The 15,802-nt window shown below is 37.1% G+C and overlaps 2 protein-coding genes across 9 annotated transcripts in view; one reads left to right on the top strand and one right to left on the bottom strand.

The window, feature by feature from the left end:
- The window catches only part of LOC122632637 (potassium channel subfamily T member 2), a 104,131-nt gene extending 98,126 nt beyond the window's left edge, over positions 1–6,005 (top strand). Inside the window, exon 25 of the transcript XR_006327907.1 lies at positions 5,985–6,005. The gene's annotated coding sequence lies outside the window, so the exon portion shown is untranslated. The remainder of the gene's footprint in view (positions 1–5,984) is intronic.
- The window catches only part of LOC122632639 (probable pathogenesis-related protein CaO19.6200), a 33,454-nt gene continuing 17,680 nt past the window's right edge, over positions 29–15,802 (bottom strand). For 3 of the 8 annotated variants that reach the window (XM_043819697.1, XM_043819696.1, XM_043819698.1), the window contains 8 exons: positions 6,483–6,743; positions 5,682–5,753; positions 3,680–3,860; positions 1,330–1,464; positions 1,113–1,264; positions 690–1,053; positions 422–611; positions 29–339 (listed from right to left, as the gene is read on the bottom strand). In XM_043819697.1, coding sequence (XP_043675632.1) covers positions 182–339; positions 422–611; positions 690–1,053; positions 1,113–1,264; positions 1,330–1,464; positions 3,680–3,860; positions 5,682–5,753; positions 6,483–6,743 — 1,513 coding nt within the window. In that variant the 3' untranslated portion in view covers positions 29–181. Of the gene's footprint in view, positions 340–421; positions 612–689; positions 1,054–1,112; positions 1,265–1,329; positions 1,465–3,679; positions 3,861–5,620; positions 5,754–6,482; positions 6,744–8,025; positions 8,675–15,802 lie in introns of those variants that run through there. The other 5 variants (XM_043819702.1, XM_043819700.1, XM_043819701.1 and 2 more) reach the window with 4 other exon arrangements.

Below are 15,802 nucleotides of genomic sequence, written 5' to 3'. Positions count from 1 at the left end.
TAGAAAACTAAACGAGAAGGATCAAATATAATAGTGTACGTGGAATGTTTATTCTACGTATATGCACACACGTGTGTTATATACATAATTATGCGTATTGTCATCTCTATGCACGATGTATAAATACAGCCTTTAAATACATTATCGACAGAAGTGTTGATCCGGCGAGCGCGCGCGCGGACTAGACGTTCTTTACAAGTTTAGGAACGTTCTCCGTGAACTGTCCAACGATATTACCCCTTGGATGATAACACGCGACCACGACGCACGTTCCATCTCTTTTTGCCATAGCTATGCCCATTTCCGTCGTGTTTTTCCATATGATTTGCGTGAAGTGACCTAACGAAAAAAAAAAGAAGAAATTGCGGGTGCTAATTTTTTCTTATACGATTATCAAGTCATTTAGAAATTTCATACGTACAGGTATTAAGGATCTTCGGTTCCGTACCAAATTTATGTTCCTTTTTCTCGGAATACCACTTCGACACAACTTCTCGAGCCGACACGACCAATTTAGGATCGGAACATTGCATAGAGTATATGTTTTCTCCATACGGTGAGGAAGATTGTGGTATCAATTTATTCGTGTTCAATAGTGTGTTGGCCCATGCCTGAATAAAACCGAATGAAAAATTGATTATCAATGAAATCAAATATGTTGATTGAATTACGAGAAAGAATTAAGGTACCTTTGCAGCTACCGTTAACTCAGGACTTAACCTTAAGTCAGGTACACGATGCCTCCTTCTGTATTCATTGTGAACTAACAAGGCCTCTTGTTGCCAGGCCTGTTCGTCGAGAGTATATTGACTCTTTGAAAAGGATATCCTTTTACTCGGACTAGTACTACCAGATGGAAGGACGTTATCCGTAAAGCTGCCTAAGAAGTTACCAGCTGGATTGTAGTTACATACTACATAGACCTCTCCGTTTCTGTTTCTCGCCATGCCGACACCTAACTCGGTACTGTCTCTCCATACAACTTGTGTAAAATGACCGGTTTTCAAAGTAGTAGGTTCCTTACCATACTGATGTAAAGCTTCCTCGGCATACCTGAAGGACAAAGGTTACAATGTAAAAAATGGAAGAAGATTTATTATCAGGGAACATACCATTCGTTTACAGGCTCGTCACCACCAACGACGGTCTTTGGATTGGAACTCCACATGCAATAAAGGTTCTCTCCGTAATCTATATTTGCCCTATGCTCCAATCTACCCTTGGCTGCCAGAATATTAGCCCAATCTTGACTGGTCTTGCACAACTGAAAATTTCATAAATTTATAACGATTATGAAAGTTTCGATCTTACCGATCGATCGATAATTACCTGTTTGCTAAGTCGCAAAGGTGGTACACCGTGTCGCACCCGGTAGTAATTGTGTGTTTCCAGGCACATATTGATGAATTCCTTGGGAGGTCCTGATCTACGCACAGACGGTTTACGCGTGTCAGTCTTTGTTATCTATAACATAGAGAGGGAACATACTGAAAATCTAACGATCTGTTTTTTAAGGAATACAATATAAGACCCTATTTAATTATAATTAAAATAATTATTCAAAAAAAATTCAAGAAGAAATTTAATTATATACACGTGCAATCAATGTTGATATTTTTTATATAGAATGGAAAAAAGAAACGCTAACAGATTGCAACGATTTCCCATCATTCTAACGAAGACCGATCATTTTTTAATCGACCAATCACGGTCGAAAAATCGATAAATTCTTTTGCTTCTATGAGATTTTCCGCTCACGTATTCCAGCTAGATTCAAAGTTCTTTCACTCGTAAAAACGTTTTAAATGCTTCACTGTATAATAGACACATAAAACGTCTGCAAGAAATCAAGATAATATTATATAACTATAGAACTTTTTTACGAAGAGGTTGAAGAAAGAAGTTGCAGATGTCCGAGACTTAAAACGATAACGATATTCTTTTCAATCGAGATATCGATGCTCCTCGAAAAGATTTCAAACTATTAAATGAGCGAGCGTGTAGAAATTACTTTGAATCCCTCTCAGGATTTGAATAGAGTTTAAGAGAAGACGAGAATTAATATACATATATAATATCGTACCAACTTTAAAAACAACTTTTGTATTACTTTATTACAAAATACACGCTTCAAATAATTCTTTATTTTGCATCAATTTCAGATATCTAAATTGCTTCAAATGACTCGATGTACCTTCGTACTTTCATCGATTTCGTTTTCATCTCGAACAATCAATTATCTCAATCGTTAGATGAATCAAACAGAATGATGCTAACATATAAAGACATAATCAAATATGATTTTGCAGCAAAATACTGAACACCCGCACGATATATAAAAGTGGCTCAACGGTACAGTGCTTGAAACGTCCAATAATCAAAGGCACGATGAACGTGTACTTAGGGCACGATCATACACGTATGGGCAGTTGACCGGTAAAGGCAACTAGGATTAGTCATCGGACGAGAGATCAGTTCGATATCGTGAAGTAATAATTCAAGTCGATGAGAAAGACAAAGACAGACAGTGAGAGAAAGAGAGACAGATAGAGACCGAGAAAAAGAGAAAGGGAGGGAGAGAGAGAGAGAGAGAAAGAGAGAGAGAGAGACAGAATGAAAGAGAAAAATAAAGAGAAGGAAAGAGAGAGAAAGAAAGAAAATCGCGAGCATTAGAAATAAAAAAAATCTCTTGAGAAGTAAGTGAGTCATAGACGAATGGTAAGAAGCATTCATCCTGTCTGCTTTCTTTCTCACATGTCAACGTGTTAAACGCCTTCGAATGCAAATCTTGCGGCAACCAACTTGTTCGGGTTCGACTCACCGGAGTCGCGTGCTTCTTAACGGACCGACGTAAATAGCGCGGACTAGTTGAATAGCAATTAGCATCGCGTGCGAATTGCGAGCAATCGAGGTGCGAGAATCCTTCGGCGTTGCCTTCTTGTTTCCGTTATGTCTACGGTTCTATATCTTTAATCGTGATCCAAAGTCGATCTAAAATCCAGTCACTCATTGATTGGATCGAAGCGAACGGTTACCTAAGAACAGTTTCTAGAACTGTCTCTCCATGGACATTCTCACGATTCGATGAGAGATTATATTTATGTTCGAAGATAGTTACAGATAGATAAGCAAGGGTAATAAGTATTTGTGTAATTATTTTTTATAATTTTTTATACATACATATTTCTTTGTTGTATTATATAATTCTTACGTATCTGAGCTGTCAAACGTTTAAAAAAAAAAGACGTATAAAATAAGTAATAGTTATAAAATATAATTTGCTAATACTAATTCTTGGACAAATAAAAAAGGGAAAAGTTCGAATACGTGAAAAACAATGAAAATTAATGATTCTGTCAAATTTGGAAACAAAGTTATTCTTACTAAAAAAGAACAAATTGCAAGATGTTCCTACATATACGAATACTTTATATGCATCAGTTTTGGAAAATCTATTGAATGATTTATTCCTATAGATTATTTACTTATTTTATACTTTTTATTATAGCTAATATACGTAAAAATTATAATGATATACATACATATATGTATATATGTATAACTTTTTTAGAAAGAAATAAATAATACAACAAAGAAATATACAGTTATAAAAAAAACTATGACGAGTATATGTAAGTACTTTTTACATTCAATGTAAATTACATATGGATAATTTTACCTGCGAGGAGGAATATCTCGCAGAATCCGGTGAGGCAGAAGAGGACCTTGCACTGCTGCATGACATGCCATCGCTTCCTAAACTACCGTGAAAACTGCCGTGTAAGGAGTTCGACAATGGTCCTGGCGATGCTGGCGATGCAGTCAAAGGCGATTTGGATCTAACCGATTCCGTCCTCGACCTGAAAGTACATCGATTACATGGTATATGAAGAAACACAGAGTCTCTTTCAGTTTTATACAGTAGAGCGTCTGTGTAATTTTAAATAACTCCATAATCTTTGTTCAAGCTGCTTATGTGCGAAGCTCATTTTCATCGAGCGTGAAAGAAGAGATGTGACGTTCAGCGTGAATAAGTATTTTGAATAATATTTCTTTTCTTTTTTTTATGCAAAAAATTAATTTGAAGCGTTAAAAAATTTTATGAAAATAATCTTTACAAGTTCATTTATTTTTTAATTTGCTTTAAGGCTCGTTTAAAGCGATCTATCGAATACGTCGGATATCTAATTAATTAAAGATCGTCCTAAATACGAAGAGAAATTCAAAGAATATTGAAAAATGTATGAATGAAAAGTAATGAGAGCGAGATGTAAGCATTACAACGTATACGAGGAAGCATACAAGAAGGCAAATGATCGAAGAAAGCGCGCGAGGTCGGTCGATCTTGATCTTGCGGATCGCGCAAGTAGTTATTACGACATGCGGAATGGGTCGAAGCAATTTATGACGAGGATATCTAATGTGCTATCTAATGGTATTTCTAATCTATTTTCCGGCTAATCGGCCAAGCTGAATACCGCTTCTACTTGCAAGTAGTTTATTTTACATCGTACATATCTATCTATTTCCGTTTATAAAAGCAATCATTTCCCTAAGAATCGTTCGATTCTCTTACGAAAGCCATATCGAACTGTACTTTCGTTACGTAAAAAACATTAGCGATCTCGTAGTGCCACGACAAACAATAAAATCGTAGTATTAGTATTCAGCAGGGATAATGTCGCGTTTAAGAAGCGGAGAGAAAGCTGAAAATTTCAATGTACGACAACGAGGCGGTGGAGGACACGTCGTTCCTCGAGAATTACGAGAAGTCTCTCGTACTCTCTTCGTCCATGTTGTTCAACACGCTTTTACGATCGACGCTTTTACTTCCTCCTTCCCTACGAGCCTTTCCTTCCTTCTTCATAGCACTTTAACCACGGTCATGGTCGTCACCGAAGACCTTTCTTCCGCGCCAGTTCATCGACCGTCCCGATCCCATCTCGAGATTATTTAATATTATTTAATATTATTATTCCAATTCGAAAAACAATTCGTGGAAATACGAAACATTATGCACATTTTTTTCGAATATATAAAATCGAAGAATCTCTGTTGTCATTGAAACATATTTTCCACGTAAGTCGCCCGATTCCTTTGTTTACGTTACGTCCTTTGTAAAACTATAAACAAACCGTCTGAGCGATGTCTTCTAAATAAGCAAGCGTTAGTCTCACACGGTCTTTAGAACTGGATGGTCGTGGGAACGCGAAGCTATGTTATTTAATACATTCAATTCCCTTTCGTTAACGACATAAAGCGCATTACGTATGAGCAGTCAATTCACGAAGGCTCATATGAAAGTATTAGAAAGAAAAAATAAATAAAAGAAAAAAGAAACATTAAAAGGGAAAGCGTTCGTAGTTAAACGTACGAAAGTATAGCTTGTAGCAAAGTAATCGCAAATAAATATTGAAGTATCGTTTTAGTTTCAACGTTTATATACGAAGAGAAATTTTCAGCCGTCACTCTTAGTACAGCACGTCTATAACATAAAGAAAAAAAAAAGGTCGCTTGTACTACGGAAAGTAAAACCACTACCGATTCTAGTGAAGTTGCGAGAAGCGTTGCAAGGATGCCAGAGAAGGACTCGCTATAAAGCTATAAATCAGTCATATACTTTCTCGCTTCACTGGAATTGGAATTTGGCTTGACTGCAAGTCTGCACCATAGGTGAGTACCTTTCGGGCGACAGCTGGTCGACAAAGCCGACCACCTTCTTTTTCGTTCCACTGACGCTGAGCGAGGGCATACTACGCAAGGGTAACGATTTACGATGTACACAAACGTTCATCTTTTAACTTACGTTATATGTTTTTCTGACATCTGAAGAGGCGTCTCGAGAGAAATTCGTAATAAAGTGTATCGAAGTGTGACCTCTGTAAAAGAATATATTCACCTTGGCGAAAGATACGTCCTATAATTGACAACACACATGTACGAGGTCGTAGTTTCTCTCGGAACCTCTCTTCTCTCTTTCTCTTTCTCTCTCTCTCTCTCTCTCTCTCTCTCTCTTTCTCTCGTCTAATTTTCATCTCTATCTCTCATCTCTAGCCTCACTGTGATATATAAACACATTTATAAAGGGAAAAGGATACAACGTGAAATTACCGACTACAACTTTACGACGTATAAATCTTTGCCTACTGAAACGCATGTAACGAGTTTCCGGTACTAGGATATACATAGAAGAAACGTCGTTCGAATTTCGTGCATATTACGAACGTTTCTCACAATGCGATATCGAGCAATCTTATGGTAACAATTACATATACATACATGCCAACTCTCGTCTAATTTTCTTCTTTATTATATACAAAATAGCATGACATCGTTCCGGACTTTGATCGAGTACGATTTACCGCCGATTAATTCGTTACATAATATCCTTTTTATACGTTGATCGTCATCGTGCCACCTCTGTTTACTCTTTCGCAATTTTATTCCTTGCAGAGAAGAATTCTGTGAACGCATCAACCAACCTGTTTGACTTTGGCGTGACGATGTCTCTCGTTTCCGAAGTGTATTTTCTTTCAGCTCTGCCACCGTTGAACAACTCGACGGTTTCCCTGGTGACAGTTTCCAAAAGAGGTTCCCCACCTCGCCGACCCTTACTGAAGGTTCTCTGATCCGTTTTACGGACCATAACAACCCTCGACAAGGGTTGGTTGAATTCGTGACCATGCATAGTCGGTGGAATCATCGCTAATGATTGCGAGAGGGGTCCTCCTACGCGCGGAGACCTAAAACATAATTGAAATAATTGAAGAGACAATCTTCTTGACGTATAGATAAAGAATATGACAAGGTGATATCGAAGAAATGAGTATTCTTGCACTCTATAAGTGAGATAAGTCACGAGTTCGTAGAAAGGAAAGGCATGATCGCGCGATCTTATCGTCGTACGAAGGTAGAATATTAGATGAGAAAAATGTTTCTACTATATTTCCGTTCCGTGACCGAAGGTCAGTACGTGGGGCAGAGCGGTTAGAGCGTGTTACGTGCTCGAGGCTGGCAGATACATGGACGTATACACATAATACACACATAATACATACGCATTAGACGAATAGAGAAGTAAATGGATGACCAGGAAAAAAGTTCCCTCTTAACGAAAACTACGTTTACGAGGGAAACGGGTAAAACTCGGTATTATCCGACCGATTAGATTTGCAGATCGAAGTATTTGTTCGTCGTACTTCCCTCGTTAAACCGGCACGAGTTTTCTGTTCGACACAACAATTAAAATCGAATAGGTCTCTTGCATGCTCGCCATCTCGTAGGACCTTCTCGTTTTCCAAACGATTAGATCGCAGTAAGTGGTATCGACAGTATTTTCTTTAGAGACAAGATGCTCGTCAATTATTTTTCACTCCGCTCGTAATAAATCCATGAAACTCGCGGGAATGCTTCGAAAAATCGATTTGGAAAGTTTCACCGTAGAAGAAATGTTAGCTTAATGACTTTTGCGAGAATCCATCGCCGTCGTAAATATATTGGAAAGTGTTCCATAGAAAGAGTGTAATAATCACAGTAAGAAGAAGAAGTAAAAGAAGAAGAGGAAGAAGAAGAAGAAGAAGAGGTCTGTTTTGCTTCTCGTAAAAAGTCTCTTTGTAGTTTGTTTAAGAAGCAATGCGTGTTCGCGGGATAGTAACCTTGACTGGAAATACATACTCACGTATGATTAAAGGATCGATAAAAAGTTGCGGTCACGCGTCGAGGATTCGAGGTCGATACCACGAAGTTCGCAGAAGGAATCATAGATAGTTTCGTAGAAAAAGAGAAAGAATGAAAGAAAAGAAGGTAGAGAGAGAGAGAGAGAGAGAGAGAGAGAGAGAGATGTTTCAGATGCAAAAAAAATTTTCATAGAAATTCCAAGTATTAAAATTATTAACTGGGCGATAAGATTGAGATAGATGAGCGTACGAAGAAAATGTGCACATAAATTTACGAAATCACAGGAAAAACGTTAAAAAGGACGTATACGAAATTGTTGCGAATAAAGGAAAGACAAAGAGGACTTACGTGTGAACGAAGAAGGATAATAGAAACTTTAGAATTTTCTTCTTCACTCTCTATCCACGACGAAGGCAAGAACAACGACGACAACGACAACGTGGCCGAGGAGGACGACGCCGAGGGTCCATAATTTAGGCACGTAGCGTGAAAGATGTCTCGAGGATCGTGAAGCTTATATCAGCGCCGTTTTCTCGAGCTCTGCACTCGGTTTAACTCGCGCGACAGGACGAACAAAACTGGCACGAGTCGGCCGACGTACAGAGGGAGAAGGCGCCGCGAGAAAGGGAGAGAAAAAGATAGAGGAAAGGAAAGGAGAGAGGGATAGCTCTCTTCTCTCTTTCTCTCTTTTTCTTTCTCTCTCTCTTTCTCTCTCTCTTTCTCTTTCTCTTTCTCTTTCTCTCTCTTTCTTTCTCGTTCTCGCTTCGAGAGAGGAAAGGTGGCCAATTAGCCGTTACTCGGCGCAGCAGCAGCAACAGCAGCACATGCCTTGAGCGAGTAACTCTCGATGCAGCTGCTACGAGAGAGTCTCTAGCATGCCTGTTAACTCGTCGATGTTCCGAACTGCACTGCTTGCACGTTCCTCATGAAACGTATTCGTGAGTTAGAGACAAGCGTAGAGAGAAGCTTCAGTATCGGTGCTACGATATTGATCACGAGAAAGAACCTCCAACTTCGTCTGCGATTGTAGACAATAATCGATTAAATCTTGTAAAAACATAATTAATATGTTTGAAATTGTATATATATATAGATCCGTATCTCATGTAGAAACGTCTCAGATATATATATATATATATATTACTGAGATTTTTTATCTAAGACGGAAGTTACTTCTTTTATAGAATCTTTCCTATATCGAGACGCAGGAATCTGGTGTCAACGTGTTTCATTAAATCGACAAGTTGACAGATAATGAACGAAAAATAGAAATTTCTTGAGGCATAAAAAGATTCTTTAAGAAATTGTAACGTTTCGTCCTTAATTTCTATCTTCCTTTTTTTTCAATATGTACCGCATTAACAACGAGCTCGCAACTATCGAAAAATATTCTGTTTTGTAAGAGAACGAAAAAAAAATAAATAAATAATAGAATGAGAGATAAGGTTCGTAGAAAAAAAAAAAAGAAAGAAAGGAGTATGCGTAGTACTCATCGTAATAGTTTTCTTCTTCCGCTTTCGCGACAGAAAGCGCATGCGCTCAGGCTCTCCGCGGGAAGCAACATAATTCGAGACGAAGACACACGGCCGAGCGAGTACCGCTATTCCGGCTGACCGGAATCACTGCTCTGGAACAGCACGATATTCGTATCTCATACTCGACTCTCGCGAGGAGCAGAAAGCACACGCTCGGCCACCATCTCTTTCGGAGCACGTGCGACCGCCCAACAGTTGCACCTGCTCGCGCCTTCTCGCGCGTTCCGCTTCGAGAATATCGGACAGGGATCGCGAGAAGGAAAATTTCTATGCTGCTACGCGCGGAACGCTTCATTCTTATTTTTCTTTTTCCTTTTATCTTTCTTTCACGATGAGAAATCATTATCGATCGTATCGACCGTGTCATTAAGGCAGCAAGAATTCTTGGAACTTTATAATCTCTTCTGGATTGTATATACACGAGTTTCGAAAAATTCCATTATATAAATTATATAAGCTATAAATATGTAAAGAGAAAAAATGATTTCCTCGAAGTCTTTCTATTTTAATTTTCAAATAATTTTAAGTATAATCGATATATTGGATCGGTCTAAAAATAATGTCATAAATACTAAAGCACTTTATATCTAAATAAGCAAAATGTAATATATTGACCAATACAATATTTTATAGCGAAAGTAAATAATTATTGAGCACACTGCACGCTTTATCGTAATAAGTAAGCGTATAATGCACACACGTTATCGCACATCTTGGGATTAATAATTTATATTATAAATGCTCGAAAACTAGGTCTTATATTATTCTGATCTAATAAAATAGTCTTCTGATAAAAATCACGAAATGAGAACACGTCCTTCTCGTGCTCGTTCAAGTATCTACCTGTTTCAAATTGTGGAGAACTTGATTAGAGAGGATATAACGTAGAGTAGAAGTAAAGAAGAAGAAAGAAGCCTTAGAAAGGGACTTACGAAGCGACCGACGTAGCGTGCGTCCTTCGGGCGTACACAATACTTTCGTTTAAGTAAGATACTTGTCTCGAAAGTAGCGTAATTCCTTCCGGAATAGGTGGTGCTCTCACGAAAGGTAGGTACGTTTTTTTCGCACAACCAAATTTATTGTAATTTTGTAACGAAAACTCAACTCTCGTTGGGGGACAACTTTTTCGAATCGATCGAAAAAATTCATTATCTTCACGGGAAATCTCAAAAGTACGAAATCATACACAATTTCTTATCTCGATCTGATTATACCTGCCCTTCGATCATGCTCGAGCTCGCGTGACCGTCCGTAACAAATCATAAATGCTCCATGAAATCGTCGACGCGTAGATACGTATATACCTACTTTGATTTTACATACATTACCAGTGAAAGCAGCCAGAAATATAAAGAAAAAGAAGAAGTTACAACCTCGTTGCTCATTTCGAATTCGTGGAAATTAAAATATTAAAGGCATGCGTTTTCTACAAAATCATTTACGTATACGCATACGTATGTATATTATCAGTGAAAGCAGCTAGAAAGATGAAGAAGAAAAAGAAGAAGAAGATGAAGTTACCAACCTCGTTGCTCATTTCGAATTCGTGGAAATTAAAAGATTGAAGGCATGCGTTTTCTACAAAATCATTTACCAAGATTTTCCCGGCACGCAGTTCTTTTACTTTCGAATGTTGTATCAACGATGATTAATGTAATAGAATATTTTTATATGATGAGAAGGATCATCAGATGTACGTATATATCCACCAACGTGCCGTATAATTACAGTCGAAGAAAGTCCATTGCAAGCATGCGCAACTAAGACGGTATCTTAATGAAACAGAAGATAAAAGAAAAAAAGAAAGAGAAAAAGAAAATTATTTAGACGAATTCTCGTACTTATTTCTCTAAGAATGTTGAGTTATAGTAGGAGTTGTAACGAGGGGACACAAGATATCGTACTCGAAAACTATGCGGTCGCTCCGTGGTAACGCTCGTGGAATAAATTTCGTGACCGGCATCGCGTGCCATCGAGACCGTTCGATAATATATACAAGTAGAAATTTCTTCTCGATCTAGTCGACTACATTTCGAACTTGTCATGATTTAATTTCAATGTTAAAGATAATACGTGGATCGAAGTTCGTCGTAAAATTTTCCACTTAACGTATTGCATTTATAAATTAAAAATTTATTTCTAAATAGTTTTTATGAAGCTAAAAAAATAGCATTTTTTTGTAGAAAATTTCTTAAGATGTAGCCATTCCAATAAATCCAATAAAGCTAGACAGATTTAATCTTCCAAATAGTATCCTCGTTAATTTCTAAATAATCATATTACGACAGAAATCAACAGGAAAAGATCGATTAACGACGATTAGATCATCGACGTTCCTGTTCTCCAGACTAACGAACGTTAATCAACCTACAGCTTTCATTAAACGAATTGTCCTACTTTCCGAAAGTATGTACATATACTATGGCTCCGATATAGATCCATCCTTATTATTCCGACATAATCGACTATTTCGCGTAATACTCCCGAGTATTATATACATGTGTATTATATGTATGTGTAAGTACAAGACAAACGAGTGCGCAAAGAGATGACGCGATTGTGATCGTTGCGGTTGTTCTACGATCTCGATCCGATTCTATCGTTGTAATTCGATCTTCGAGGTCATTGCAATGACAGAAAACCAACGAGGAAAATAAAAAATTCAGTTGAGTAAAGTCTAACGAAATGTTACCATCAAGAGGAAATCTTCGAGATTGTATAAAACGATGATGTTGCGTTCGTTATGAAATCTCCGTCACGTCTCGTTGATTGCGACTGCGTCGGATAACACAACATGATAGCCCTGACATTGTCGAATCGAATGTCACGAATAAAACGAGTTTCGCGAATCAAATGACCCACGATGCGCTTTTCAATTTCGAATGTAAATATTCACGGCTTTTTTGTTTATAAAAACCACGAGATAAATTTTTTTCTTTTCAAATTAATTAATGGACATTCGAAAAATCGAAAGTTGGTGTTTCGATAAAAGCGTAGAAATATGTATTCGACTGTATCGATCGATCTTTTTTCTTTATTACGACAAAAAAGTTGACTTTTGACTTCGTAGAACGAATATGTTGTAAAAAAAATTCAGCGTCATCGTCAGATCTAATTTCGAGAGTCATACGCGATAAAAAGGAACAGCGTATCTTTGTGAAGAAGAACAGGTGTACCTTCTTTATCGTCCTCGAACCTCACGATCTATCTTTCCATCTCCTGCTGTCTCACTCGTGGTTCATTAAAATTTCTTTTCTATACGAGTCTGCTAGAGATCGTGCAAATAGGCTACTGACGCAACGAAGAACGCGCCACCAGCTTCTCGTAATGACCGATAATTAGTCAGGCTGTTACGTAACTATACTATTGTCGAGTAATTTATTCTAACAAGGCGTCGGTCGTTCGAGGATTTATTTAACGATACCGAGATAAAAGACGTTCTGTAACGTTTCCTAAATGTTTCACTCGTGTTTACGATTAGAACAACGTACTTACTTTCTCAGATCATAAGATCAATTGTGTTTATAGTAACAGAAACATTTTACGAGAAGTTCTTTTCTCTTCGAATCTCTTTGTCTTTACGATTCAACTTAAATAGTATAAACATTTATACAAAATTAAATGTAGACGTAAAGATATGCAAGAAAAAAATAAAATGTATAAAAAGTTTTAAGTCGTAGCGAAGTGTCTCGTGTCTCAAAACATAGTTTGTAAACATTCTATAAGCAGCTATAATGACACGTGCACGTTCGAAACCGACCGGACTTTCGTGACCTTGTGTATTTGATACTCACCAACACAAAGATATTCGAACAGAAAATAAACTACATACATAAATTCGGCACGTCCGTGTGGTACTCGTTTTATCGACATTTTGATGTTTTAACTTGAATTTAATACATACCAAAGTCGAATATCGATTCATTCGAGGAAGGATAAAGTTTATTTACATACAAACGGCTGTATAAACTTATAATTTATTTTTATACTACGAATAAATTCATTCATCGTTAACAGTAATTCCTTCAGTTTAAAAATTGTAAAACTTTAAAAATTGTTTCTTGGATTTGTTTAAAGACTGATTTTCTTAAAACCAAAAAAGATGTTTTTCGGTGTAAACACATACGGCACACCCAAACTTTAATCATCGTTATCCGGAAAGGCGTGGCACCTTATCGCGAAAATATGATTGAACATATTTTCGTAAGGTCCTTCGAGAACTATTAACCCAGAATTCGCGTTCTTCTAATTGCTCATCATTTATGTTGACTCATCAAAAGATAAGCATCGTATTTATGTCATGATAAAATGAATCGATTGGCAATTACAACACACACGTTCGATGGAAAGAGAATTGATTGGAAATACATCAAAACTTTCATTGTTTAAGTGCTTTTTTCGTTTTGGAATATTCATAGCCCCAGCAAAATAATATTTCAGATACTTTCAAACTTTGACATAATAGCACAAAGTTAAAGAACGCCAAGTATTTAAATAGTTCAAGTAATTTATTTAACATGCTAAAAGACTAGAGTTCGTGAATTTAAATATATATAATTCATTTAATTTTTCCTTTAAAATAGGTACATTTTAGAAGACATATGTATATATTATTCGAGTATTCTTTTATTTAAAAACTTTTATCTCTTCATTAATTCGTATATTAAAAATTCTATAGTAGGTTAAGTACTCTCAAATTCCTACGAGCTAATGTATTCGACAACGATCTTGTATTATCATGTTTCACACGTTAGAATATAAAAAGCGAGCGAGTCGTCTTACGATAGGCATATCGGTTTTAGGGTCAAACGAAACGGCCGAGCAGTTTTAAATACTAGTGAACGCACATTCCAGATTCTTATCGTATTGTCACATTCTAATATAACGATATTTTCAACAACACAAATGCAATTCATTCTTCAAAGAACATACGTAAGCCAGTACGTGCATCGGTTGTAAATTTCGAGATAAGTTTTAACCGGTGAAGTCTGTAGAGAAAATCGATTGGAGATGACTTTAAAAAGGAATACGAACGTATCTTATCTTTTTTTCGTGCTACGGTCTCATAAATAGCTTTCTCGAGCTCTCTTTTCGAGTCTACCGGTGAACGTTACTCGGCTTATCGAAACACACCAAGTCGCTTATGAGATAGCTTCTTTCGTGTCATAAATATCTGAAGAGATGCAGGATGATACAAGCTGGGGAGTATCGGTGAAGGTGTGGTGCACAACATACATATATCGTTGATTTTAACGAGCGAACTACTCGTACGAGCGAACAATATTTATGGCATTGTTGATATAGATAATAATAATGATAATAATACAAAAGGGAGAGATCTCCAGAGAAAAGGTCCTTGACGATGAAACAATCTCTTTTGAAAATAAAAAATTTGCAGAATTCGGGGAAAAATAAAAAACGAGGAGAAGCAGACACGTTGAAGTATATGGCTCGAAAATTCTTTATGACATTTCCATGCGAATAAATTAATGCAGCAGGTCGAGTCAATTAGCCTATCGATCTTGCCGCAAAGCATTTCATGTGCAAGCTGCACTGTTATGAGCGGAAATAACAGGAGTAGTGGTAGATAAAAGCGTTCTTGCTCGTATCGTATGTGTATACAGTGTAGGTAGGAGTGGAGCGTGCTCGTAAACTTTTGTACCGGTGTACGCGCTTGGAAAGGCCTTCAGCAGGTTCAAGGTCATGGTCGCTGCGTAAATCGAAACTTCCGCGATGACTTCGACGAACAATCGACAATAGATAGTCGATTTTATAATATATATCGTAATAAGGAAGAGTTCTGCTTCATCAATTTTCTATGTATATCTGTAGATTAGTAGATGAAAAAATGAATCGAAAAAATATCATAAACGAAGAAGAATAGACGAGTTATCATTCTCACGAGTCGCCTTTCACCCTGGACTGACCAACTAACTCTTAACTCTCTCCATTGGAACATGATGCAGCGATAATGACGAAACGAAGGAACACCGATCGATAGAATAGTTGTCTAGCCATCGGCCGTTTCTAGCCGACAAGACGATCCCTTCGGACCTTGATACGGCTCTCTTCGAAAGAACAGCCTTTCGCAAGGAGTGGGTGCAGCGTTAAAAATTCATCTCTCGTTCTCGCTTATCGTGAGAAAAGGAGCAAACGTCGAAGCGATCGCAAATGATCAAGCCCCGCGGCTTGAAAATAATACTCGCGCTCGTTTTATATATATATATATGTGTATATATATATATATATATATATATATATATATAAACACGCATAACTGGATAGCGTAAATTTCTTTAAAACAGATATAGAGAACGTGTAAAAATGTTGAAATTAAATAAAACGAGTTTGAAATAAATTTGAACATTTGTAAGAATTGTTCGTAACGATCTTGTCAGAAATTTTTTGTTATTCTTTCATACGTTAGTTTCAAACCATGTTGGCACAGTCTACGCTAATATTCGATAGCAGTGCATATGATTTATGGATTTTTCTAAGATCGATAAAAAAGTTGGCAATGTTGTCTCGGTCAGAAAATAACGATAACGAGTTATCGAACGAGTTTACTTGAGGCGTATTAATCTCGGAGC

The sequence above is a fragment of the Vespula pensylvanica genome, chromosome 10, assembly GCF_014466175.1.
Source record: "Vespula pensylvanica isolate Volc-1 chromosome 10, ASM1446617v1, whole genome shotgun sequence".
Taxonomy (NCBI): Eukaryota; Metazoa; Arthropoda; class Insecta; order Hymenoptera; family Vespidae; genus Vespula; species Vespula pensylvanica.
The sequence above is the reverse complement of the archived record's forward strand: the minus strand, read 5'-3'. Positions and strand labels throughout refer to the sequence as shown.